Source organism: Phascolarctos cinereus, unplaced genomic scaffold (assembly GCF_003287225.1).
Source record: "Phascolarctos cinereus isolate Bilbo 61053 unplaced genomic scaffold, phaCin_HiC Scaffold_3;HRSCAF=262, whole genome shotgun sequence".
Lineage (NCBI taxonomy): Eukaryota > Metazoa > Chordata > Mammalia > Diprotodontia > Phascolarctidae > Phascolarctos > Phascolarctos cinereus.
This window is the reverse complement of record NW_027555736.1, coordinates 70,416,989-70,444,965: the sequence shown is the minus strand read 5'-3', so window position 1 is coordinate 70,444,965 and position 27,977 is coordinate 70,416,989. Positions and strand designations below refer to the sequence as shown.

At 40.5% G+C, this 27,977-nt stretch overlaps 1 protein-coding gene across 1 annotated transcript; it reads left to right on the top strand.

Moving 5' to 3' along the window:
* Positions 1–15,198: 15,198 nt before the first annotated feature.
* LOC110215386 (protein DVR-1-like) lies at positions 15,199–22,168 on the top strand. The gene is made up of 5 exons (XM_020996767.2): positions 15,199–15,469; positions 18,000–18,142; positions 19,335–19,451; positions 19,917–20,121; positions 21,720–22,168. Exons 1-5 carry the CDS (start codon positions 15,199–15,201, stop codon positions 22,166–22,168), a joined length of 1,185 nt encoding a protein of 394 aa, XP_020852426.2.
* The last annotated feature ends 5,809 nt before the right edge of the window (positions 22,169–27,977 follow it).

The window sequence follows — 27,977 nt, the reverse complement described above, 5'->3', positions numbered from 1 at the left end:
CACTGCATGGACGTGACCTTTGAAAGCCCAAGGTCACCCTCAGGAAATAACAAAGCACTGGAAAATCCCCGTCCCCACCCCCTAGAATGTAATCACCTTGAGAGCAGAAACTTTTTCATTGCATTTATAAATCCCCAATGCAAGTGCTTGTGCTTGTTAATTGATAGGCACATCACTACAACTTGGATTGGAATGGAATAAGATATTGGTGGAGGTGTGTGGAAATCAATAAAAATTGAGCAATGTATAAATACTAAATATTCTAGTCATAGCCTTCTGAAAGGAATCCATTCCACTTTGGTATAAGTACAATGGTTGGAAAGTTTTTCCTTATTACATCAAACCTAAAACTGCCTCTTTCCGCCTTGGCAGCTAGGTGGTGCAATGGATAGAGAGTTCGCTCTGCAGTCAAGAAGACCTGAGTTGAGATCTAGCCTTAGACACTTGCTAGCTGTGTGACCCTGAGCAAGTCACTAACCTTGTTTGTCTCAGTTTCCTCAATTGTAAAATGGGGATAATAACAGCACCCAGCTTGCAGGGTTGTTGTGAGGATCAGATGAGATATATTTGTAAAGTGCTTAGCATAGTAACTGGCATGTAGTAGGTGCTATATAAATGCTTATTCCCTTCTCCTCTGCCCCACTGCCTCTTTCCCTTCCCCTTCCTCACATAGTTAGCTCTTCCTCAAGGTCTAAGTAGTACAGATCTAATACCTCTTTTATATGATGGACTTAAAGATAGCTATCATATTGCCCTGTCTTTTCTCCTTCAGGCTTACCATCATTCCCCTCAAATGACCTGAATACCAGTCAACTCTCCTCTTGTTAACAGGGCATTAATCATCTCCCCTCTTTCCCTTCTTACTAGGTTTTCTCTAATTTCCCACAGAGATATCTGTCACTATCTCAAGTTATATTAGTAAAATTAAGGAAATTAAGCCTTCATACAAGTGCATATAGGATAATTTGATATCTGCATAATTTCACATTGAATATTTGTAGGGAAAATATCACTAGCATCAACATTTGTTGGTGTTTCTTTTTTCAGACCTCCTGTTCTTATAGAAACTGAGGTTCTATGGAGCATGGTTTGGGGAATGATATTCTTGGTGAAACTGAATTTCTTGGCTTGAGTCTCATTTTGTGTTTAATCAGTGGTTAAGACAAACTTCCATTTAAAGCTCTAGAGACTGAAGATATAAATGTCTCCTGCTGATTTTAAGTACAACTCCATTACCCACTTCCTTATTTAATGAGCATGAGAATCTTGTCCAAGTCATAGTGTTTCTACCATAGGCAAGACAGCTTTCCTAACCCTCTGCCCTAAGCACCCTTGATTCAAGCCAGGAAAAAGTTTAACTCTCTTTAATTGGAGTGATCCCTCATCACAAACAGGCAAATATTACAAGTTAAGTTAATTAGAATGTTTTTAATGTAAAATCCAGTTGTCATTTTGGGGTTCTCTGTTGTCTTTCTTTTTAAAGCATATGAAATATTGAATTGGAAAGCCATGCTGTAGTTTTGCTGAGAATGTCAATGGAGTGCCCTGTATTCCAATGTAGTTCAGGTCACTTGGTGGTTAATGAAAAGAATGTTAGATTTAGAATCAGAGGTCTTAGGTCTGAATCTCAGCTCCATTACTTTTAATCTGTGTGACTTCTTTCAAGTGTCTTCACCCCTCTGAGATTCAGCCTCCTCATGGGTAAATGAGAAGTTGGACTGGACAGTCCAATAAGGTCCCTTCCAACTCTGACGTTCTGTGATTCTACAGTGTCAGCAGATTCTACTAGTAGTCAATAAATGTGTATTAAGTGCCATTATGGGCCAAGCACTGTGTGCAAGAGGCTGAACTGGAGCACTTCTCATAGAACTGGGAACACAGGACCAGCACCTCCTGGCTGACCCCTTGGTCCTTGTGATTTAGGGGTAGACACAAAGATGGTTGACAACCAAAACAAAAAGAGACTTCTACTCAGTCACTTATCCTTTAGGCAAGAGGTTAGAGTGCATGCTCGACTTTGCTGGAAGGGCTGATATACTTCTTTTCGTCTTGTTTTGCTTTGTTTTTGTGGGAAGGGAAGAGAGAGAGAGAGAGAGAGAGAGAGAGAGAGAGAGAGAGAGAGAGAGAGAGAGAGAGAGAGAGAGAGAGAGAGAGAGAGAGAGAGAGAGAGAGAAATGTGCTGTCTGCTATAGGTGACCTGGAGAAGGTAATTCAGCAGATTGTCTACACAGCTTAAAGTTCTTCAGTCTTAAATGAAAACAATGGCATAGCCATACCAGCTTGAGATCAGTTAGAAACAACCTTGTGCCATTTTAGAAAGAATCAAGGATGCCTTTCCTTGGGGAAGAGAAGGCTGTTTCTATAACTTTATAGAAGTTCTTGTAAACCATACTCAGATCTCCTCTTTGTAAATGACCATCAGGATCATAAATATTTATTCAGCATCTATTCTGTGTAGGTAGAGCTATATAGGAAGTTGGGACAAAGACAATTGTGAACCCTAGCAAGGTTGGAAATGCACCCCTTTATAGGCTCTTGCCTGGGTGGGAGAGGCTTTGAGCCTTCCATATGTAAACTGATATCACTGAATGAATATCTGGAAGAAAGGATTTTCTGGCATAAACAATAACAATATTTATGCAGTATTTTCAAGTTTGCAAAGAACTTTAATTAAATGTTATCCTTTTGATCCTGATGACAACCCTGTGAGGTAAGTTCTATTATTACATCCATTTGACAGGTACAGAAATGGGAAACAGAGATGAAGTGACTTGCTCAGTCACATAGCTGTAAGTGCCTGAGGAAGGATTCTAAGGGACATCTCCCTGATGACATCAGTATCACAAATATTTATTCAGCATCTGCCCTGTGTTAAGCACTGTACGTAGAGCTCTGTATGAAGTTGGGACAAAGTTCAGAACTTTATCTACTGCTACAGCTACCTGTCTTGATGGCCATTTATATAAAACGTTATTTTAAGTGTTCGTCATTTCATCCCTTATTTCTTCTTATGTAGGCAATTGCCTACATTCCCTACCCCTAGGCCTCATTCCCAGTATACATATATATACTCACACACACACACACACACACACCACACATATATATATATATATGCATATATACTTGACCTTGAGGGGATTTTAACCTGATTGGGAATTTATGATGTTCATAAAAAAGAGAAATAACAAAGTAGCATGTGCCAAGAGCCCAGTGAGTAATAGAAAAAATGAATGCTATTAGAAGTTGATTCAGAACTGTTACAACAGTCAGACCTCTTAAATATCCATTAATGTTTCGATGTCAACTTAGAAGGAGGTCTCCAGTGATCTGGGCTTAGCCTTCTGCTATTTAGCATTTTTATCATTGAGGTGGGTGGATACGTAGATGCCGTACTTTTCAAAGCTTCAAATTACATGAAAGCTAGGAGATGGTTAACACATTGGATGACAGGGTCAAGAGCTCAAAGAATCTTGACAGCCCAGATACTGGGCTGAATCCAATAACGTGAAATTTAACAGCAACAAATGCAAAGTTTTAACTTCAGAGAATAAACTTTCTAAGGATAAAATGCAGAGGCAAAGGATGGTCTCTAGATAACAGCTTGTCTGAAAAATATCTAGGGACTTTGGTAGATGAAAAATTCAATATGGTAACTGGGAAAGTGAAAGCAAGGTTAGATAGCATGGAAAAACGTTGTGCATAGGGCTGGGGAGGTGGATAGTCCTCCCACACTCTGCCCTAGTCAGACAATATGGGGGATATTGTACTCAGGTCTGGGGTCCCCCATTTTAGAAAGGATCTGAATAAGGTGGGGAGCATCTGGAGAAGGCCAGGAAAGGTGGTAGAGGGCCCACAGTCTATGTCTTATGAAGATTCTTGAAAAAAAGATGGGGGGTGTTTAGCTTTCAGAAAAGAAAACCTGGGGGGAAATGATAGCTTTCTTAGTATATCTGAAGGCAGTCATATGAAAGAAGGATTAGACTTCTGCTTGGCTCTAGCCGGCAGAGCTAGGAACAACCTCAGAAGGGCTTCTTGCAGAAAGATGGGACTTGGTCTGGGCCCAAGCCCATGCTAAGTGAGCAGTTAGAATAAATCTCCCCCACCTCAATCTTTTAGCCACCTCCTCCCTCCACTGGGGCTTCAGTTGATTTGAAGCTCTGGACCTGGTGTCAGTAGAGACCTGAATTCGAATCCAGCATCAGACACTTGCTAGCTGTATGACCCTGGGCAAGTCACTTAACCTCTCAGTTTGATTCCATTTTCTCAACTGTAAAATGAGGGTGGTAATAACACCCACCTCACAAAGTTTTTGCGAGGAACAAATGAGGTGTGATATGTAAAGTGCTTAACATAGTGCCAGGCACATAGTAGGTGCTTAATAAATGATTGCTTCCTTCCCAGTCTATTCAGTAGCAGCAGTTCTAAAAAGAAGAGAAGAATTGTTCTCTTCCTGCTTTGATTCCTTTTCTATTTATTACCCATTTAAGTATACATCTATCTTACCTAACCTAAATAGGGGCTGCTAGCATAGTCATTTGAGAATCATGGTTCTTTCAAATTGTCTTAGAGGTGTGGAGGAAAGGTAGTAGGGGAAATTACTTCATTAGGTTCATTAAGATGAATACTTAAGTATTTCTGCATTAGCCCCCAGGGTGTGGATAGGTTAGCCTGTTAGTTTAGAAGCTAGGGATGTTAAAGCAAGTTTAATTCAAAACCAAAGATTCAGAAAATCTCTTGCTTTTCCCGTTTTCTGAGACACTCCTCAATCTTCTTTCATTCACACTGGAATTTCTACAGATTCTCACCTAGAGGCAATATCCCATGTTCTATTCCACTGCTGAGAGGTTTAGAGATGAAGTGGAGGGCTATTTCAATTTTTTTAGTGATGATATGGGACGTGCAAAACATCTCTTTTAAAAAATATTTTTAACATTCATTAAATTTTTTTGAGTTACAAATTCTTTCCCTCCCTGTAGCCTCTCCTTCACTCATTAAGAAGGCAAACAATATATCAATCATACATGTGGAGTCATGCAAAACATATTTCCACATAAGTCATATTGCAAAAATACATCCATATATATAAAAGCAAGTGAATAATAAAGTGAAAAAATATGTTTCAATCTGCATTCAAAGTTCATCAGTTCTTTCTCCGGAGCTGGATTACATTTTTCATCATGAGTTCCTTGATTGCCTTAGATTCTTGTCTTGATCAACGCAGCTAAATCTTGCACAGTTGTTCATCGTACAATGGTGCCGTTGCTGAGTACAATGTTCCTCTGGTTCTGCTCACTTTACTCTGCATCAGTTCATGTAACCATCCCATTCGTCATTTCTTATACACAATATTATTACATTACAATCACATACCACAGCTTGTACAGCCGATTCCCCAATGGATGGCCATCACCTCAATTTCCATTTGTTTTTTGCTACCACAAAAAGAGCTGCTATAAATATTTTTGTACAAATAGGTCCTTTCCCCTTTTCTTTGATCTCTTTAGGATACAGACCTAATAGTGGTATTTCTGCAATACTTCTTAAATAGTTTGGATTGTGACAAAGGATTTCTCCCTTTCCCAGAGCCCAGAGGAATAACTGAATGCTGTGCCGTACAGCAGATTTGAAAAGAAACCAGTGCTAGAAAAACCTCCTCAATCTTATCATGGATTCAAGAACAAAGAGGTACCTGGGTGTGTGAACAGTGTAGGTCATTGTAAATACTGAAATGGTAAATACTGAAATACTGCTTTCCAGCAGGTTGTTTGTGTGTCAGCTAGGGTTAACAGAATCATAGGATTCTAGAGTTTGTAGTGGCAAAGAGGACAGAGCCTCTTTAGAGTCAGGAAAAGCTGCATTTGAATCCTCCCTGTTATTTACTAGCCATGTGACCCTAAACAAATAATTTAACCCTCTCTGGTTTTCAGTTTCCTCATCTGTAAAATGAAGTGGTTGGACTCAGGGGCCTCTAAAATCCTCTCTATTTCTTAGTCTCTAATCTTTTGAATTCCTCTAATCCAGGGCTGGGGAACCTGCAGCCTCGGGGCCACATGTGGCCCTCTAGGTCCTCAAGTGCAGCCCTTTGACAGAATCCAAACTTCACAGGACTAGTCCCCTTTATAAACGGATTTGTTCTGTAAAACTTGAACTCAATCAAAAGGCCTCACCCAAGGACCTAGAAGGCCTCGAGACTGCAGGTTCCCCACCCCTGATTCTAGTCCAATAACCAGGTGGTACAGTCTATAAAGCCCTGGGCCTGAAGTCGGGAAGACCTGAGTTCATATCTGGCCTCACACATTTACTGGCTATGTGACCCTGGACAAGTCACTTAACATCTGCTTGCCCCACTTTCCTCAACGGCAAAATAAGGATAGTAATACCACCAGGTTGTTATGAAGATAAAATACTATAATCTTTATCAAATGCTTAGCACAATTCCTGGCACATAGTAGGCACTATATACATGATTATTCTCTCCACCTTCTGACTACTTAACTTAGGGTTACAGAATTAGCCCAAGGCCACTCAGAGCAAGAATCAGGAAGTCAGATTTCTAAAATTCTAAATTCAGGCCAATTTCACAATATTATCAGCTGTGGGAGGTTTCAGATTTCACCAAGAGGGTTCTAGGCCACAGATAGCAAGAGGGCTTTCACTAACCTTATTTGTGCATATAAACCTCCTGTAGGATCCTGGGGTCTCATAGCAGGCTTCAACATTTCCATTCAATGCTTAAGCACAATGACTGGCACGTAGTAGGAACTTACAAATGTTCGTTGACTGACTGACTGCTCCCCAAATATCTATAACAACTCCCAAGCTTTGAAGAGAGGTAAGATTTAGTTGGGGGTCATTGCAAGTTCACCTGGGCCAGGTGACTTGTTTACTAAGTAACTGGGTTCTTTCTTACTATCTCTTTATATGTTGGTTAGCAACTCCTTAATAGTTATTTTTGTTCTGTCTTTTCAGGTCATTTTACAGCTGAAGAAATCAAGGCTCAGGGGCATTAAGCATTAAGCAACATGCCCATGGTCATACAACTACCTCCCTTATCTGGTTGCTGAGAGGAAAAGTATTAATAAAACTTTGATTATAGGGCCTGGAAAGTGTGAGCTATTTTAATTGCTGTTAAATTGCTTGATAACTGATCTTAGAGAGACTTCTAAGAGTTTTGTTCCCACAGAACTCATTTAGAGTTCTTATCATCTAATATAATAAAAATGACAATTCTACCTAAGCTAATTTACTTATTCAATGCCATACCAGTCAAACTATGAAAAAATTATTTTATAGAGCTAGAAAAAATAATAACAAGATTCATTTGGAATAACAAAACATCCAGAATATCAAGAGAACTAATGAAAAGAAATGCAGGGGAAGGTGGCCTAGCCGTTCCAGATCTTAAATTGTATTATAAAGCAGCAATCATCAAAACTGCTTGGTACTAAGAAATAGAGTGGTGGATCAGTGGAATAGGTTAGGTATGCAAGACACAGTAGTCATTGACTATAGTAATCTACTATTTGATAAACCCAAAGATCCCAAAAACTGCTGGGAAAACTGGGAAAGAGTATGTCAGAAACCAGGAATAGACCAAAATCTCACACCATATACCAAAATAAAGTCAAAATGGGTTCATGATTTAGATATAAAGTCTGATAGTATAAACAAACTAGGAGAGCATGGAATAGTTTACCTGTCAAATTTATGGAGAACAGCAGAATTCATGACGAAACAGGAAAGAGAGAACATTATGGAATGCAAAACGGATAATTTTGATTACATTAAGTTGAAATGTTTTTGCACAAACAAAGCGAATGCAATCAAGATTGAGGGGAAGTAGAAAACTAGGAAAGAATTTTTACAACCAGTGTCACTGATAAGGGCTTCATTTCTAAAATATATAGAGAATTATGTCAAATTTATAAGAATACAAGTCCTTCCCCAATTGGTAAATGGTCAAAGGGTATGAACAGGCAGTTCTCAGATGAAAAAATTAAAGTAATCTATAGTCAGGTGAAAAAATGCTCTAAATCACTATTGATTAGAGAAATGCAAATCAAAACAACTCTGGGGTACCACATGACATCTATCAGATTGGCTAACATGACAAAACAGGAAAATGATAAATGTTGGAGAAGATGTGGGAAAGTTGGAACACTGATGCATTGTTGGTGGAGTCGTGAAATGATCCAACCATTTTGGAGAGCAATTTGGAACTATACCCAAAAGACTATAAAAATGTGGACACCCTTTGACCCAGCAATAGCACTTCTAGGGCTGTATCCCAAAGAGATCATACAAATGGGAAAAGGACCCACAAGTACAAAAATATTTATAGCAGCTCTTTTTGTGGCAGCAAAACATTGGAAATTGAGGGGATGCCCATCAACTGGAGAATGGCTGAACAAGTTGTGGTATATGAATATAATGGAATACTATTGTGCTATAAGAAATGATGAGCAGGCAGGCTTCAGAAAAACCTGGAAAGACTTGTATGGACTGATGCTGAGTGAAGTGAACAGAACCAGGAGAATGTTGTACACAGTAACAGCCATGTTGTGCGATCACTATCTTTGATAGATTTAGTCCTTCTCAGCAATGCAAGCATCTAAGACATCTCCAAAAGTCTCGTGATGGAAAATGCTATCCATATCCAAAGAAAGAACTATGGAGTTTGAATGCAGATCAAAGCATATTATTTACTCTTTTTTTTTCTTCTGTTGTGTTTTGTTTTCTCTTTCTGGTGGTTCCTCATATTAGTTCTAATTCTCATTTACAACATCACTAATGTGAAAATCTGTTTAGTAGGAATGTATATGTATAGCCTATATCAGATTGCACGCCTGTCTTGGGGAAGGAGGTGGGGAGGGAAAGGAGAAAAATTTAAAACTCAAAAGCTTATGGAAATGATTGTTGATAAATCAAAATAAATTAATAAATAAAAAAGACAGAAAAAAATAAAAAAATAAACATTTGATGAACTAAAAAAAGAGTTCTTATCATTCTTCCTTATTGTTATAACCAATTAATTGACAAGTATTGTCAATTCTTCCTCCATAATGTATTTCAAATATATATATATATATATATATATATATATACTTATACAACTAAGTTCAAGCCCATATCACTTCTTTTTTAAAAAATAAATCTTACAGGTTGTTTTTGGTTTTATATTGGTCATTTTGGGAAAAAATACTCCCTCTACCCATCCCAGACTCAGTAATGAGTAATAATAACATAATACTTTAAGGTTTGCAGGGTCCTTTTACAAAAATCATCTCATCTGCTCCTTGCAACAGCCCTGGGAGGTAAGTACTCTTATTATCCTTATTTAATAAATGAGGAACCAAGGCAGGCAGAGATGAAGTGACTTGACCAGGGTCACATAGCTAGTGTCTGCAGCTGAATTTGAACTTAGATCTTCCTGACTGCAAGCCCAGCACTCTTACCACTGCACCACCTAGCTGTCTCAAAAACACCCCTCAAAGTAAATGCATTTGACACTTTCTAAGAAAGAAAAACAAATATGCAAAAATGCCTGAAAATGTGAATGCACCTGACAATATATGTACCAATTTCCTCCAATAGTTCCTTGCCTCTCTTCCAGAGAGGGAGGGAGTTATGTTTTTTTATTGACTTTCTAGAACTGTTACTGGTTCTTCAGATGCTCGATATTCAGTTTCTTTATGTTGTTGGAGTCAGTGTCTATTGTTCTTTTTATTCCACTTATTTCATATTGCATCTGTTCAAACACATCTTCCTGTGCTTCTCTGATTGCCTCATATGAATAATCTCTTGCTATTCAGTAACAACATTTCATTCCTGCAACTATAGTGTGTTTGGGGAGGTGTTTCCAGTCACTCCCCAATAGTTACAAACTTTGCTTCTCTGATTGCCTCATATGAATAATTTCTTGCTACTCGGTAGCAACATTCCATTCCATTCAGTGTATGTATGGGAATGTTTGGGGCACAAGGAAATGACCCAAAGATAAGCTTGCAGTGGTGTGAGCATAATTCAGGGGGTGACAGGCTCTATTGTACCTTCTATTTTGATTAGCAGTTCTCAAACTTGAACTCATCAGAACATTAGTGCTTTTTAAAGAGCTAAGTGTAGCTAAAGGCTACAGTCTGTCGCTAAGCAGTCAGGTGATCTGAAGGTAATGACAACGAAGAAGAAGGAGAAGAACAACAAGAAGAACAAAGAAGAACAAGAAGGAGAAGGAGAAAGATAAGAGAAAGAAGAGAAGAAGAAGAAGAAGAAGAAGAAGAAGAAGGAGGAGGAGGAGGAGGAGGAGGAGGAGGAGGAGGAGGAGGAGGAGAACAACAACAACAACAACAAGAACAAGAAGGAGAAGAAGAACAAGAAGGAGAAGGAGAAAGATAAGAGAAAGAAGAGGAAGTAGAAGAAGAAGAAGGAGGAGGAGGAGAAGAAGAAGAAGAAGAAGGAGAAGAAGGAGAAGAAAGGTAACATTTACAGAATCCAATCGAACATACGTTTATAAGTTCCTAGGTTGTGCAAAGTACTACCCTAGATCCTGGGGATACCTAGGTAAAAATAAAACAGCCTATACTCTCAAAAGCTAACATTCTACTGGATTGGTCGATGTTATCTCTAAGATGCCTTCCACCTCCAAATTTTCTATGATTGAATGATTCTGTGTTTCCTTAGAAACAAATCGTTATCAGAAGACCCTCTTTCCTCAGATCTTCCCCAGGGAAACCCAAACAAAAAAAGAAACTTTGATTTTCAGAGTTCTACCTCACTGAGACACATTGGTTTCCACATGTCTCTTTTGGATCTGAGTCTTTGTACTAAGGATTTGGACAGTTTCCCCAAAGAGGCCGACATGATCTCCACGTTGCCTGAATTCGAGCAGTTTCCTGGTGAGGAATGGCAACCGTTGCTTTGCTCCCTGCCTCTCAACACCCAAGAAATGCCAAAGGAAATTTTCTCTGAGGGCCTCTAGACCCCAAAGCAAACATTAACACTGGCACAAAGTGAGGCTGAAGAGGGGTGAGTCACAATCCTGTTTCCTTCATCCAATTAAAGAGATTTAATGGCAAGAATGATTCAAACACTTAGCTGAGGAGCCTGTGAGCTTGATGAGAAAGGATGGCTAGCAGCTGGGGAAACTAGGACCTGACCAATCTTACAGCTTAAGGAGAAGAGGAAGATTTAAACCCAGGTCTTTCAGAATCTTTTACCACTATTCCATGCAGTAGTGGATTAATTTCCACTAGCCAAATCCGCTAAAAGATAGAAGTGAGATGGCATCCTATTTCTCCTCCCCTTCTTGGTTAAATGCCTTGAAGAAAGTCATATGTACTTGGTGCCTTCATTTCCTCTCCTCTCACTTGCTTCTAAATCCTTTGCAATCTGACTTTTGTCTTCATCATTCAATTACAACTGCTCTCTCCAAAGTTATCATTGTGATCTTTTCTCAATCTCATCCTCCTTGACCTCCCCGTGACCTTTGATGCTCTGATCCTGACCCTCTTCTCCTAGATTTTCTCTCCTGATTCTTCTCCCACCTTTCTGACTACTTCTTTTCCACCTCCTTTGCTGGTTCATGCACACAAACATGACCCACCTCATGCTCACTAACCACGGATGTCTTCCAAGGTTCTACTAAGTCCTGTGATCCAGTAATCTTTTGACTGTCTTGCTGATCTTTTTTCTATTCCTTGCATTTGCACTGGCTGTCCCCGACCTGGAACATACTCTCTGCCCTTATCTCTTCTTCTAGACCTTCCTGATTTCCTTGAAGACTCAGATCAAAGCTCAGTTTTTGCAGGAGGTTTTTCCAGTTCTCCACCCCTTTCCCCATCTTCTGAGATTACTTTCCATTATAATGAATATATTTTGCATATAGGTAATTGTTTGCATGTTTTCATTGTCTCCTCCATTAGAACAGTGAGGTCCTTGAAAACAGGTGCCCAGTTTTTGTCTTTCTTTGTAGTCTTAGTACTTAGCACTATGAGCCTGGCTCATAGTAATCACTTAAATGCTTTGTTATCCACTGACTAAATGACAGAATAAAACAAGACCTTGGAAGAATATGAAGGGCTGTCATAAGGAAGAAGGATCACACATATTTTACTTAGCCCCAGAGGGCACAACCAGAAGAAATGCAAAAAGGGCAGATTTAAACTTAAAGTAAGGAAGACTTCCTAGAAACCCTAAATATTCCAAAGTGGAATGTGCTACCTTGGTAGGTGGTGGGTTTTCCCTCACTGACGGCCTTCAAGGGAGTGCGGGATCCTCATTTGTCAGGTGTGATGCAAGCGTGATTAGTGTCTAGTGAGGGATTAAGCCTTAATAACCTCTGGGCTCCCTTCCAACCTTGAGATTTTGTGACTGTGACAATATTCCTTCTTAAGCCTGAGACTGTTCCAGAGAGGCCTATGTACGTTTGGGCACATGTACAATTGACCATAGGCCTATCTCCTCCATCTTAGATCAGGAAGTCCTTATCTAGATGTCTTTTGTACAGAGGGAACAGAAGTTCTCTCACATTACTTGCCTTGAAAGAAATTGGGTGTGCATCTTCTCTTTAAGCAGAAACCTTTGAAAAGGCATGGATCTGAGACTCAGGAAGGCTGCCATTGCCAATGGCCAAGAGTAAGCACTTCAGAAACTGACCCATGCCTCTGATAACCCCAAAATAGCCACCTACCTTTTATGCTCACTGAACCCAAACCACCTGCGAATCATTGGCTGCGTCTGGGAAGTCAAAGGATCATTGGATCACAGGTATTAGTTCTAGAAGGGACTTAGGGGTCACTCAGTCTAATCTCCCCCATTGAAACAAGAGGAAACCGAGAACCAAAGAGGTTAAGTAGTATGAGAGGAGTTGTGGTACGGTCCCAAGAACATCAGACTTGAATCCTGGAGTTTTGCCTTTGACACTTACTAGCTTTGTGAGATCATGGGCAAAGTCACTTAACTATTCAGTGCCTCAGTTTCCTCATCTGTTAAATTAATATGAGTATCTACAGTACTTACCACACTGAATTGCTTCAAGGATCAAAAGAGATAATGTTTATAAAACTCTCATAACTACGAAAGTGCTACACCACATACACACATACATATGTATATGTGTGCATATGTGTATAATTATTATTATGTGTGTCCAAGGTCAGCAATAAGTTGTTATTGTTCGATCATGTCTGACTCTTTGTGACCCTATTTGGGCTTTTCTTGGCAGAGATACTGGAGTGGTTTGCCCTTTCTTTCTCCAGCTCATTTTACAGATGAGGAAACTGAGGCAAACAGGGTTAAATGACTTGCACAGGGTCACCTAGCTAGTAAGTGTCTGAGGCCAGATTTGAATTCACGTCTTCCTGATTCTAGGTCCCATGCTCTATCCACTGCACCATGTAGCTGCTCATAGGCAATAAATAGCAGACCCAGAATTGAAATTTGGGCCTTTTGATCTCAAAAGCAGTGTTTTTCTTAATCCATCATACCCATTCTCAGAATCTACTCCCATGCTCACTTAACACACTTTTTAAGTGTCCTTTGATTTAGGCAGGAAGATCTTCACAATCCAGGCCCAGATTGCAAAGTATTACAATCATTTTATCCTAAAATCTGCTTCTAGGCCTCACCCAGGAATCAGGCATTCTTATCAAATCTTATCTCTTCCCTTGGGCTTTCTAACTGAAGGAAAAAATTCAGATTTCCCTTTGGCATCAACTTCTTCCACTTACATCTTTTCTGTGTCCCCCTCCCATCCCCCAAAAAACAAAGTAAGACAAAGAAAAATGGAGAGGAAGGGAAGGATGGGGAGAGAGAGAGAGAGAGAGAGAGAGAGAGAGAGAGAGAGAGAGAGAGAGAGAGAGAGAGAGAGAGAGAGATTAGTTCCTGAAAATAGTATGATAGCATGAGCATTAGGTATGCAATCAGAATTGGTTTGGAATTCTGGGGAGATAACTTATTACCTTTGTGATCTTCAGAAATTCACCGAATTCTCTCAGTCTCCTTTCCTCATTGGTGGAACTAGATAAAACGAGAGGGTAGGGCTAGTTAAAATCAGGGGGTTAGGTTAGATAATTTTAAAAGTCCATTTCAGCTCCAAGTACAAGGGGCTACAGAAACAACACTCGATTAAGACCCCTGGCATGTTCTTACAGTTCTTTCCCCCAATCTCCCTCTTCTCAAGTCAGTTTTGTTCATCAAACTAAAAGAGGTTTATTTTGTCTCTGCTACAGTAAGGTACTAAATCCTCTCTGCTTTGGTTCTCCCAAATCTGTGACATATCTGATCTCACCACGCTTCCTGAACACAGCCCTCACTAAATCCAGTGAATCTGGATAGCACACCATGAATCCTGGAAGCTAGAACTGCATTTGAGGCGGTAATTTCTTGGAACCCCATTAATGGCCCTATTTCTGGTCACTCCTCTTCCACTCCATTAGACTCTGGTCATCACATCTAGTACCATTGATGCAGAGCTGGAAGAGACCTTGAAGGTCACCAGCTCTCTCATTTTGTAGAAGAAGAACCTGAACTAGAAGCTGAGAAGCAAAGAGATTAGACAACATGCCCCAAGTCACACAGGTGACCGATAACAGGGCAAGGATGTGGGTTCTCTGACTAGACCACTGCTGTGCATCTATCAGCCAACAAATATTTATTTCTGCCTTTTCGGGCTAAAACAATGGGCTAGATACTATCCCATCTGCCCTTTGCCACTAACTGCGACCTGGAGCTCTCCTTTTCCCATTTCCCCTGAGGATCCATGAAATGACAGTGCAAAGTCTTGGGGTTCTGGCCCTCAGATTGCAGAGTACCAATTTCCCCTACAGCATCTTGGTTCAGGAAGTGAAAACTAAATGTCCACTCTCCTTTCCTTTGCCTAGAACCAGGAATTCTTTGCTTTGGCCTTTTGTCACCCAAATATGTCTCCCTGGGGCCTGCTCCTGTGATTATGATTAGTTAACAGTTTGGTCAGATCTCTTATCTGGTGGGAATCTGATCTAGCCATAGTGGTCCAGATCCTTTTAGGAAATGACTGATACAAGGCATCAAACATCCACAAGCGTCTACTCCTTGCCCCCGGGCTCTTGGGACTTAATAAAACCCTACTGGTGACATTTCAGGTACCTGCTTAGGCATTGCACCATCAAGACCTTTGCCTTTCTCCTTGATTAGCTCCTCTGTCTATTCCCACCAGGTGCAATGGCAATAACCCTGCTTCGGAAGAGTCTGCTTCTTCTACTTTGCTGCTCAGGGATCCTCTCTACACTACCCAGGAGCTGGAAGCTGAAAATGTTAATTGATGAGATGGAGCACCTCTTTACTATGGAGGAATTGGACCACAAATCTGGGGTCCCCCGGAGACCACCCACATTCATGACTAACTTATTCCGTCGGGTGGCACACCCCAGTGGCATCAGCAAGACTCCAGGTGTCCTGATAGGAAACATGGTGAGAAGCTTTGAAGAGAAAGGTGAGTGTGCAGAGCCTGCTTTAAGGCTGGGGCAAATTAAGTGGAATTAGGCTTCACATTTTCCTAGTCCTTTCTCCTCTGCTCTTTTAACAGGACCTAGGATCTTGCTAGGCAGACTAGATGGATGGCTCATGGAGACAGAATTCTGGCCCTGAAGGCAGGAAGACCTCAGTTCTCAATCCAGTCCCAAACATTTACTAGCTGTGTGACTTTGGGCAAACCACTCTCTGGCTCAGTTTTCTCATCTGTAAAATGGGGGTAATGACAGCACTTCTCTCCTAGACTTGTTTGTGAGAGTAAAATGAGATTATATTTATAAAGCATTTTGCAAACCTTAAAGCACTATATAAATGCTAGCTATTATTATCATTGTGATTAGATCATATAATCATGGAATTCTAACTTTGAGTTGTTTTCAATTCTACCTTCATTTCAAATCCTTGCAGATGGACAGAATAGAAAGGACAGGGAAAATAGTGTTAAGGGATCTAATCTTTTTTGCCTGAGAGTGGGAAAAATTCATCAATTTCTGGCAAAAAATCAGGAATGGGACTTGAAAGAAGGATTTTAATTTAGTATCTCCTCTCCTCTCCTCTCCTCTCCTCTCCTCTCCTCTCCTCTCCTCTCCTCTCCTCTCCTCTCCTTCCTCTCCTCTCCTCTCCTCTCCTCTCCTCTCCTCTCCTCTCCTCTCCTCTCTCTCTCTCCTCTCCTCTCTCTCCTCTCCTCTCCTCTCCTCTCCTCTCCTCTCCTCTCCTCTCCTCTCCTCTCCTCTTCTCTTCTCTTCTCTTCTCTTCTCTTCTTCTCTTCTCTTCTCTTCTCTTCTCTTCTCTTCATCTCTCTGTCTCTGTTTCTGTCTCTCTGTGTCTCTCTCTTTCTCTCTCTCCCTGTCTCTCTTCTCCCTTTCTCTGTCTCTCTTTCTCTCTGTCTCTCTCTCTCGTAGATCTTACAATCATTCATTTAGAGCTTCTTCATTTCATAGATTAGGAAACTATGGCCCCGACTAGTTAAATGATGTACCCAAGGTCATGAAGATAATAAGCAGAAGGATCAGGATTCAAACCCAGATTATTTTTACTTCAAATTAAAAAAACAATAACATTTTTTGGCAGATACTTTTTTGGGGGGTGAAGGGAGTTGGTAGTATTGGAATTTGTACCTTGAATGTCTTGGGAATTGAATCTGGTAGTGTATTTATTTATTTAAAGACTATTGACTGTGGAAAACTTTGAACAAGGGGAAGAAGGAAGGAAGGAAGGAAGGAAAGACAAAGGAAGGAGGGAGGAGTGGAGGAAAGAAAGGAGAAAAGAAAGAAGGAGAGGAATGATGAAAAGAAAGAAACAAGCATTTATTAAGTGATACTGTGTGACTTACTAGCTGTATGACCCTAGGCAAGTCATTTAACCTCTGTTTGCCTTAATCCACTGGAGAAGGAAATGGCAAACCACTCCAGTAGCTTTGCTAAGAAAACCCTATGGCCAGCATTGGTGACTGAATAACAACAAAGTACTAGGTACTGTGCTAAGCACTTCACAAAAATTATCTCATTTGATCCTCTCAATAACACTGGAAGGTAGGTACTATTGTTCTACCCATTTTTTAGTTGGGGAAACCAGGCTGACAGGGGTTAAGTGACTTGCTTAGGGCTACCCAGCTACAAAGTGTCTGAGGCAGGATTGGAATTTAGGCCTGATTCCAGGCCCCATCCTCTGTGCCCTGTGCCCCTTAGGTGAGGTGAAGAAACAGGTCATGAAGTAATTGTGAGATGAGTGTATTTGTGTGTCTATTTGGAAGGACAGTGGGAGAATGAGAAAGGGAGGAAAGATACAGGACAAGCATTTTAGATAATGACAGGATCAAGTGAAGATTTTTTAAAGAATGAGATGGACTCAGGCATGGTGGTGGCTGTAGGAAAAGAATCAATAGATAAGGAGAGGCTGAACATTTTGGAGAGGGCGGGGCCACCTGAGAGACCAATTTTCTGGAGAGTATGGGAGGCGAAGGATTTAAGGGCACATGTAGAAGGGATTGGCCTTTCAAGAAGTGCCACCACACTGTCAGAAACTGAGGGAAAGGAGGAGAGAGTTGAGGATGTTAAGGGGTTTTGAGATGAAGAAAAGGGAGAAGGAGGTGCTCACACTGGTGGCCTTCATTTTCTTAATAAGATTAGAGGTTCTCATCTGACAGGGGAGGTGAGGTGTGGGAGGCTTGAGGATGATAGAGATTTTGAGTATCTGACAAGTAAAAAGTAAAATCTCAGGGGGCAGTGGATATCTCCAGGGCACTCAAAATCAATCTCCTTTTTCTGTTCTTCCATTTAATCATGTCATTCTGCTTCTGTTGATAATCCACCCATACCTGTTCTTTGAACCTGGTAGCCTGTGTATTTCCCTCTTTCCTGCATGTGAGTGTTGACATTCACTGACGTGATGCCCCTTGGCCCACCAAAGGCTGCCGGGAGTCCCATAATCATGTTGATCACTGTTCATGGGGACACTCACTAATATGACTTTTCTTCACTGATCTTTTGCAGTGCACATCAATCATTCTCATTTTTTCTTCAACCTCTCTTCTGTTGGCAAACATGAGAAGATATTAAGAGCGGAACTCCATGTATTTAAATTCAGACAATCGCAAAAGCTCCTGAGTGAAGACAAGGCTGTTCACTATAGCAGAGTAAGTAGGAGTATCTTTGTCACGGAATCGTAAGATTATCTCTAGAATTGGAAAAGGCTTTAGAGATCATCTAGTCAAACGGAGACTTATTTTACAGATGAAGAAACTGAGGGGTCAAGCCACTGCCCAAGTTCACATGAGTAAGTAATGGAGGAACCGGGTTCTTGATTCCAAATCCAACATTTTCTCCATTAAGTCATGCTATCAGATGGGTAATGTGATGATTGATGGTTACAAATATTTGAAATTAAGTTAGTCCCATTTTAGTCTATCAGAAAACTTTACTAACAAACTCCAAATCATAGAGACAAAACTAATTTTTGCTCTCATAAAAGTGCAAGTATGTCAAATGCTCATAAGTTTATCTGTAGAATCCACAGGCAAGTAAATATATTGGTACATACTGGTCATAGCCACAATGAACATAATTGGGAGAAGGGATTCTGGGGAGGGAGTCGGGAGAAACAGATGGATTTAATCAGGATAGAAACTCCTTCCATTGGTACAGAGCAGTAATTCATTCCTGACTTAAAGTCTTAATGAATTGCTTGGAGTACTGAGATTAAGTGACTTGTCCGTAGTCACAAAGCCAGGATGAGCCTGATGTAGGCCTTGAACACTGCTATTCCTGACTCCGTGGCTAGCCTTCTACATCCTGTTTCCTATTCTGGGAGCTTGATAGTATGAAGAAATTTAAAGAAGAAGCATGTGTGGTATTCCATAGAACACTCCTACTCTGACTTGTTCAGTGCATTGTTACTAAGGGTATGAGAGAAAGATAGGTGGTAAGTGGCATCTAAAGAGAGCGTGGAGCTGGGAGACAAGTATTAACGTGGGGTTAGTCCAGATCTAGGTGACTAGTTATAAAAGAGATGGGATAGTGAGTGGGGAGAGGGAAGAAGGAGAGAGAGGCAGGAGCTTACTAAAGCAGAAGACAATTCTATGTTTCAAAGAAGAAAAAGGGCCTTGTCCCTCAAACCAATAAAATGATTTCTTGGTGTCTTGGGTTATAACAGGTAAAATCCTAGAATGACAAGACTATTTTAATTCAAAATTGTAACAAGAATTTCTGAGCTTATCTAGTATTTCTCTCTCTCCCTCTCTTCCTCTCTCTCCCCACACTTGTGTCATTTGTGAGTGCAGAATGGTGATAACGATCCCATAGTTATTGACTTGCTTTTCATGTTCCCAGGTAGAAGTCCATGAGCTTTTAGGCTCCACACCAGAGGCTGAGCGAGGTAGTCTTCTTAAATCCAGGAATCTGTCTCTGAGGTCAGAAGGCTGGTTGGTGTTTGACGTCACCCAGACGGTGAGTGGAAAAAGAATGAGCTTTTAAATCATAAGTAGGAGCTCAGAAATGAGGCTACCCTGAGATAATGGAGCAAGAATGTCTAGAATTCATGGATTAGAGGGAAAAACAGAACATTGTCTCTGCTCGGGTCAATTTTGGGTTACTGAATGATGGAGCAACATTGTGTGTGTACTCATTAGCTTTGTGGATTTAATTTTTTTTTTGTTTTGGTGGTGGTGATGGTGGTGGTAGACCTTTGACTTCATCAGCATGACAGAACTTCTGGTACACAATCTCCTTCCACTGATGGAAGAATGCAAGTCACTTGCCACTTGTAATCTTGGAAAGTTACTTGGTACACTGAGGGGTTGCCCATGTTCACACATAAGTCAGAAGCAGGATTTGAGCCCAAGTCTTCCTAACTCTGTCTGCTTCACCAATTGTGCCTCTCATACTTATGTCCTGTGTATGTGTTGTTATTAGGTAAATGATTGGATTCATGGAAACTTGTCTCACCGGAGCTTTTTGGTACTTACCACAAAGAATGTTGGCTCTCCCTTGAATTATGACTACCATAGAACTGACCGGAAGTGGAAAAATAACGAGAACAGGAATTCCTTACTTGTTCTCTTCACCGAAAATGAAGACCCTGGACCTATCAGAAATGGATACATGGCTCTACCAACGAGTAAGAATTCTTTGAGGAAGACCTTTTTGTTAGCCCTCTCAGTAGTGAATGCTCTTGTCATTTGCCAGTTGGCCCCACCAAGTACTCCTGGAGTTCATGTACTGTCCTCAATCAGTCAGCAACACTAGTCCCCACCACTCTAGTGCCAGACCCGTTGTCTTGCCATGTTGAACCATCCATGGGATGGAGAAACAATAGCTCTTCTTGCTTACCCTGAATGGAGGTGTCAGAGAAACTTAAGTTGGAGAAGTTGAGGAAGCTGGATGTGGGAAAGAGACTGAGAAACATACATGGGAGAACTAGGATGCCAACAGCATCTTGGAGTAGGTATGCTAAGTTAACTAGGAGTCCATCCTGTTGGGCGGCTATGAGCCAAACTCAGGAGCTGGATTCCTAAGAGGGCCAGTTAACTTTGCTGCATCCCACAGCCAAAGCCCACACCCTTATCTTTAGCTAGCCATTTAAAAAATATAGGTGACTGACCACGAGTGAATCTGTGCAAGGATGTATGAAGGGAAGAATAACTCAAAAGTTCCTGACTGCTCAATGTTGGGTCAGCAGCAGCATCTTAGCTAGGGACTGCTAAGACTTTGCTAGTTTATAAATTCCTTAAAAGTGGATATATTTACATCCTTTATATTGGAATCTCCAGTGCCTACCAGGGTACACCATACACAGCAGGCACTTAACAATGCTTATTGATTAATTGGTTTAGCTAAATAACAAGTTATATTTGATGCAGAATTCTTGCCCGAATTCACATTGGCACAAACCTTAGGAGGAAAACATATGCTTCAATTTTCACGAGAATGCTTTGCCTGAAATGGAAATTTTTCTTTATTGGGCAAAGCACCATGTGTCATGTCTTGAGACTGTAGAGAAGAAAGACTCGAGTGAGAAAAGGAAAGAGGATTACTCTAGATCTTTTTTGTGCCATGGACCCATTTTGTAGTTCTGATGAAGCCTATGGACCTTTTCTCAGAACAATGTTTTAAAATTAATAAAATAAAATACATAGAATTATAAAGGAAGCCAAAGTAAGCACTGAAATGAAGTCACCAAAATATTAATAAAACAGGTTCACAGACCCCAAGGTAAGAACTCTTGCTCTAGTCTAGACTCTAGACTAAATCCTTAATAAAAGGATTTGTTCTGTGAAGTTTGGATTCAGTCAAAGGGCTACAGTTGAGGACCTAGAGGGCCACATGAGGCCTCAAGGCTGTAGGTTCCCCACCCTTGCATCTAGCTGCTTTTGTTACCTTGCCTTCTAGCCAAACCTTCTGAAGGAACAGATGGTCTGGCTATAGAAGACAGAGTTACAAACCAATGTGTCCTCATTGTGAGCTTCCAGAATTCACCCTATTTCCCAAGGAATCTTCAGAGAAACAGAAAGTAGGATGCAGTGAGGGGAGTGGAAATGACTAGGAGTTTTAGGATAGAGGTGTCAAGTCTAAAGCTGAGTCCAAAAAAAATGGGGTAGTTCATGGAAGCTAAGAAAATATCTGTGCTAAAAACCATGGTATTGTTTAGATGCTCACTCTATCTGTCACCTATTCAGTTTCAAGGGGTTAAGTAATTCTTTGTGGTCTCTTTTGCAGTGTTTCAGTCTGATGGAGAGATGAATTCTAGCTTTTTGGACTCTCTTGGCCTTCCTGAGTCGCCTCCTAACCTCAACGGTAGCCATGACACCCGGAAGCCCAGAAGCATCACTAGGAATGAATCTGTTCCAAAGGGCTGCCAGAAGGCTCCTCTCTATGTTGATTTTGAGAAAATAGGGTGGTCAAAATGGGTCATTTCTCCCAAAGGATACCAGGCCAACTACTGCAGGGGAAAATGTTTATTTCCCTTGGGCCATGGCGCAGAGGCCTCCAATCACGCATGCTTCTTGTCTTTTGTTGTTCGCTTCAAGCTAGACCCAAATGTCTCTAGGCCCTCTTGTGTCCCTAGAAAACTCAATTCCATCAACCTCTTGTATTATGATGATTTTAACAATGTCGTCCTCAAACAGTATAAAGATATGGTGGCTGATAGCTGCAGCTGTCAGTAATGAAAGTCTACTCTTTGAGTCATTCCAGATAGTGACTCAAAAGGAGGCTGATAGGAAAACAGGGAAATGACAGCACAGACCACGGCAATGCTGCCGGGCATTCTTTGCCAGCAGACAGTGATACAGAGGGGAAAAAAGCATTGCCTGAGGGGTCTAGAGTCTACGTTTCTATTACTTCTAAATTCCATTTTTTGTAAAAGGAATATCGGTGACTCTCTGCATCACAAGGTTGTAGAGATCAAGGGACAAAATGCATATGAAAGTACTTTGGAAGTTGTAAATGATGATTCAGATGTAAAGTATTATTGTTTTTACATCCTTCCGTAATTCGTAGAGACGTTCTGTTATTGGGTTGTTAGTTTTGCTTTTCTTGTTTGTTTGTTTTCAGTCAGGTCTGACTTTTGTGACACCATTGGGGGTTTTCTTGGCTAAGATACTGCAGGGATTTGCCATTTCTTTCTCCTGTTCATTTTACAGATGTGGAAACTGAAGCGAAGTTAAGTGACTTGCCCAAGTCAGCCAGGTAGTAAGTATCTCAGGCTAGATTTGAACTCAGGAAGATGAGTCCTCCTGACTCCAGGCTCAGCACCCTATCCATCTAGCTGCCCCTATTAAGTGATTGCTAGGTGCTAAGCACTAGGGATACAAAGGAAGGCAAAAAAACCAAAAAACAAAACAAAGCAAAACAAAAAAACCATGGTCCCAGCCCTTGAGGAGGTTACAATCGAATGGGGAAGAAAACATTCAAACAACTATGTACCTACAGGATATGCATTGTGTAAACGGAAGGAAATCTCCTAGGGAAGGGATTGTGGATGGGTGGGTAGGGGGAAGATTGAGAAAGGCTTCTTGTGCAAGGTGGAATTTGGCTGTGTCTGGAAGAAAGGAAGCCAAGGGAAACCAGGAAGTAGAGGTGAGAAAATAGAGCATGCCAGGCTTGGGAGACAGCTGTGGAAAGATCGCAGAGTCAGAAAGTCAGTGTGGCTGGATTGTAGAGCATGTGGAAGAACACAAAGTGTAAGAAGACTGGAAAGACGGGAAAGGGCCAAGTGGTGAAGGACTTTAAAAGCCAAACAGGATTTTATATTTGATGAAAATTGTCCTTAAGCCTTATCTTATGACCCTATGGAGATTTTTAGAAAAGGAAAGAGAAAGGGTGAGCAGGGGAGGGTAGATGTGAGTGAAATGTTTTATTTTCATGGACTTTCAAATTTCTTCATTGCTCTGATGCTTCATTATGAGTAAACTTCCTTTATTTTAAATGCCTGATTCTGAAAAAAGATCCTGAGCTAATTTTCCTAAAGCCTGAGCTTATGAGAGGGAATAAGAGGACTTCAAACTCTTGTAAACAAATGGATGGTTTTTCTGAGACAGGCCAGGGATAGTATGCAAAATGGAGATTAAACCTAATCCTTGCCCTCTGCATTGCTTTGACGCTATGCCCGGTGCCCTTCTGGCAAAGACAAGTGAGGACAGCAGGTTGTTTCCTCCCAGTCTGTCTGAGGCTCCAGCTGCTTCCAACCTGTAGGACCCTGGAGGAACTTTGAAATTTGTAAGGACTAACTTGCTTACCTGTATTTGTATTCCCAGCACTTAACATGATGCCTGGTATATAATGATCACTTAATAAATTCTCTGTCCATCCATCCATCCATCCATCCATCTATCCATCCATCCATCCACCCATCCACTTATCTATCCATCTGCCTATCTATCTACACATATAAACATATGTTTATATTTATATATTTAAGCATATATTCATTTATATATACACTTTTATATGTAGCATATTTAAATTATATAAATACATTTATAAATTTATATAACATGAACACATCACAAACATTTATACAATATGATTATATGTGCATGTACATTCCCGTGTATTTGTTTAATAATATATTTATAAACACATAAACACACATTCATAAACATGTAAACACACGTATGTTTATAAACAAAGATAGAAGCAGGTAGGTGGTACAGTAAATAGAATGCTAGACCTGAGTTCAAATCTGGCTTCAGATATTTACTAGCTATATAACCCTGGGCAAATCACTTAACCTCTGTCTGCCTCAGTTTTCTTCTACTATAAAATGGGGATAATAATATCACCTACCTTCCAGGGCTGTTGTGAGGATCAAATGAGATATTTGAGATGATCTCAAATGAGGTAATATAGGCACAGTGCCTACTACCTAGTAGGCACTTAATAAATGCTTATTCCCTTATCAAACTACTCCAAATCCAGATCTCCCATCAAAGTCAAGGTGCAAGGCTTTCATTGCCAGGGGGGAAGGGGGACGGGGGACGTTTCAGTGGTGCAGGGCTTTGAGAAAGCCATTCTCATGTCAGATCTCATTTTCCAAAGAGAAAGACACTCGGCCCCCACTCTAGTTGGTCAAGATATTTCATGTTTTGCTGCTGGTAGTGTGACATTTCTCTTCTAGGATATGTTCACTCCTTCTTAGAACGTCTCAAGGAAAGGCCCAGTGAGGGTTCTTTGGCACCACTGACATCTCTGCTTCGGTTAGCCAGTTTTCAAATACTCACCGAGCACCTTCTATGTGCCCAGGCTCCCAGAACAGCATCTTCTTGATGTTATTGGCCCACCCTTGCAGACACCTGTTTTTAAAAGTCATCGACAATAATGGACTCACAAGTGTTTAGAAGGTAGAGTGCTGCCAGCGTGATATGGGTGATCAGAATCTTACAATTGTAGACTCTTGGAGTCAGAAGAGACCTTGAAAGTCATCCAGACCTACCTCTAGAAAGGCAGTAATTTACCCCTGCAGCATCCCTAGTACAGGATCAGCCAACCTTCTCCAAACTCCCAGCCTCTGCTCTGTCACCTACAGCTGAACAAGCTTGGATAAGTTACTTTGTCATCTCTCACCCCCAGTTTTCCCATCTATAAAACATAATTAATTAGGGTTGTTAAGAAGTCTAAGTGAGATAATGTATAAAGTGTGATTTCTGACCACAGATGTCCAACACCATTATTACTCTATGTTAAGGTCCTTGGGTTATGGTTAAGGTCCTTTGATTATGAATATTTGTCACAAGGGTTTTGCTTTTCTTTTCTTTTTCTCTTTTTCCAATGGGGGGATTGGTGGGAGGAGCAGAAAACAAATGCTTGTTAATTGAAAATAAAATAATTTAAAAGAAAAAAGGAAGTATTCTCTGACATCAAGCTTAACTTTTCTTTTATTTTACATTATTATCACTTTTTTAGTTACCCTTCTCACCCCTCATCCATCCCTTCTAACAATGAAGTCCTTCCAATAAATCTATGTGAGTAAGTAGTATTACTTTCTCCACTTTACAGAGGAGAAAGTTGAGGCTGATATGGCTGCTTCAGGCACAGCAGCATTTGTTTCCTCTCCTTGGAGGGCTGGGTGGTCATTCGTTCCATATGTTATAGTATGAATAGGGTTTGGGTTGGACTAAATGACCTGTGAGATCTTTTCCAAATGAAAAGTTCTGTGATTCTGTGTTTTATATCCCCACTAGTTCATTGAATTCTGTTTTATTTGTTTCTCCAGTGCCTAATACAGTGCCTTGCACATGATAGGTACACAGCAAATTAGTACTAAATTGTACTGGAGGTAGCTAGGTGGTTCAGTGAATAGACTGTTTCACCTGTGATCAGGAAGACATCAATTCAAATCCAGACTCAGATACTTTGTGTGGCTGTGGGCAAGTGACTTAAGCTCTGTCCACCTCAGTTTCCTCATCTGTAAAATGAGGATAGTAGCATTTACCTCTCAGTGTTGTTGTGAGAATAGAATGAGATAACATTTGTAAAGTGCCATATATATGCTACTATTAAGAGATTATGTTCATGGGCTGGAATGGAATGATATTTGGCTATACAAGTTTTCTCTAGTAATAATCATTTGTTTTTACAAATGATGAAGAGCCTGTACTTCCCACCCATGGGATAGACACATTGTTTGTCCAGGAGTGGTTATGAGTTGTGTTGAACCATCTAGTCCACCATCTTGTGACCACTAGCATGTGTGAGATACCTGGAAAATTTTAACAGTGTATTCTGCGGCACCAAATGGAGTTTTTAATAGAATCATAGCTTTAGAGCTGGAGAGAACTTAGAGGTCATTTAGTCTGTCAAGATATTAGGAGACGCATTATTGATTAGAGAAATGCAAACTAAAACAACTCTGAGGTACCACATCACACCTATCAGATTGGCTAATATGACAGGAAAGGGAAATGATGGGTATTAGAGAAAATGGAACACTAATGCATTGTTGGTAGAGTTGTGAACTGATCCAGAGAGCAATTTGGAACTATGTCCAAAGAGCTATAAAACTGTGCATACCCTATGATCCAACAATACCATTACTAGGTCTGCAACCCAAAGAAATCATGAAAAAGGGAAAAGGACCGACATGTACAAAAATATTTATAGTAGCTCTTTTTGTGGTGGCAAAGAATTGGAAATTGAGGGGATGCCCACCAATTTGGGAATGTCTGAACAAGTTGTGGTATATGAATGTAATGTAATACTATTGTTCTATAAGAAATGATGGGCAGGCAGATTTCAGGAAAACCTGGAAAGACTTACGTGAACTGATAATGAGTAAAGTGAGCAGAACCAGGAGAACATTGTACACAGTAACAGCAACATTGTGCGATGATCAACTTTGATAGACTTAGCTCCTCTCAGAAATGCAATGATCTAAGACAATTCCAAAAGACTCATGACAAAAAATGCTATCCACATCCAGAGAGTAAACTATGGAGTGTGAATGCAGATCGAAGCATACTATTTTCACTTTTTTTTCTTTTGTTTTTTTTTCTTTTGTTCTGATTCTTCTTTCACAACATGACTAATATGGAAATATGCTTAATATGATTGTACATGTATAGCCTATAAGAGATTGCTTGCCGTCTTGGGGAGGGGAGGGAGGGGAAAAAAAGTTTGGAACTCAAAATCTTATAAAAGTGAATGATGAAAACTTTTTTTTACATATAACTGGAAAAAAATACTATAAAAAATAAAAGAAGCAGAGGCAAAAAAAATATATATGAGATACCCTGTTTTCCAGAGCTAAGGCCCAGAAAGCGGGCTGTGCCCTGAGCTTGGCATAACAATAATCCTTTGTGCTCACCCTCTGGATGATCTCAGCCACAGCAAAATCCCAGAATTGTTTCTGGTCATGAAGCCCTGCTATGAATCAAACCTGTCAGATTATTGTTGTTACCCCTCACTATCAGGGCTACAGTCCACTATGCAGCCATTGGTATAAGTATTGTGATCTCCCCATACTGCCTTGGGTCCACCCAGTAGGGGCAGGGCCCTGGCTTATGTATCCTTGCTTGCAAGACATTTCTATCACTTAGGAATTAAACTTCTGTTTGATTCTTTACTCTCCTGTCTCTAGCCTGCTCTGTTTGGCTCCAGCCACCCACAAGTTAGAAGCCAGTTCTGTCTGGTTTGACAAATCCAAATTCTTCATTTTATAGGTGAGGAAACTGAAAACCAGAGGGTTTAAGTAACTGTCCAAAACCACACAGGTAATAAGTAGTAGTCAGTAGTATTTGAACCCAGGTCCTCTCACCTCTGATCACATTTTCCACTTCATCATGCCTCTGGAACAATCCAATTAGACCACATCAGAGAGGCATTACAATATAGCAGGAAGAACCCTGGGCATGACTTCAGAAGAGTTCAAGTCCAAATTCTGACACATCCTAGTTGTGTGACTTCAGGCAAATTGTTTCACCATTTTGAGGTTGTTTCCTAATCTACAAAGTGGGGATGATAGCATTGGTTGCCCTG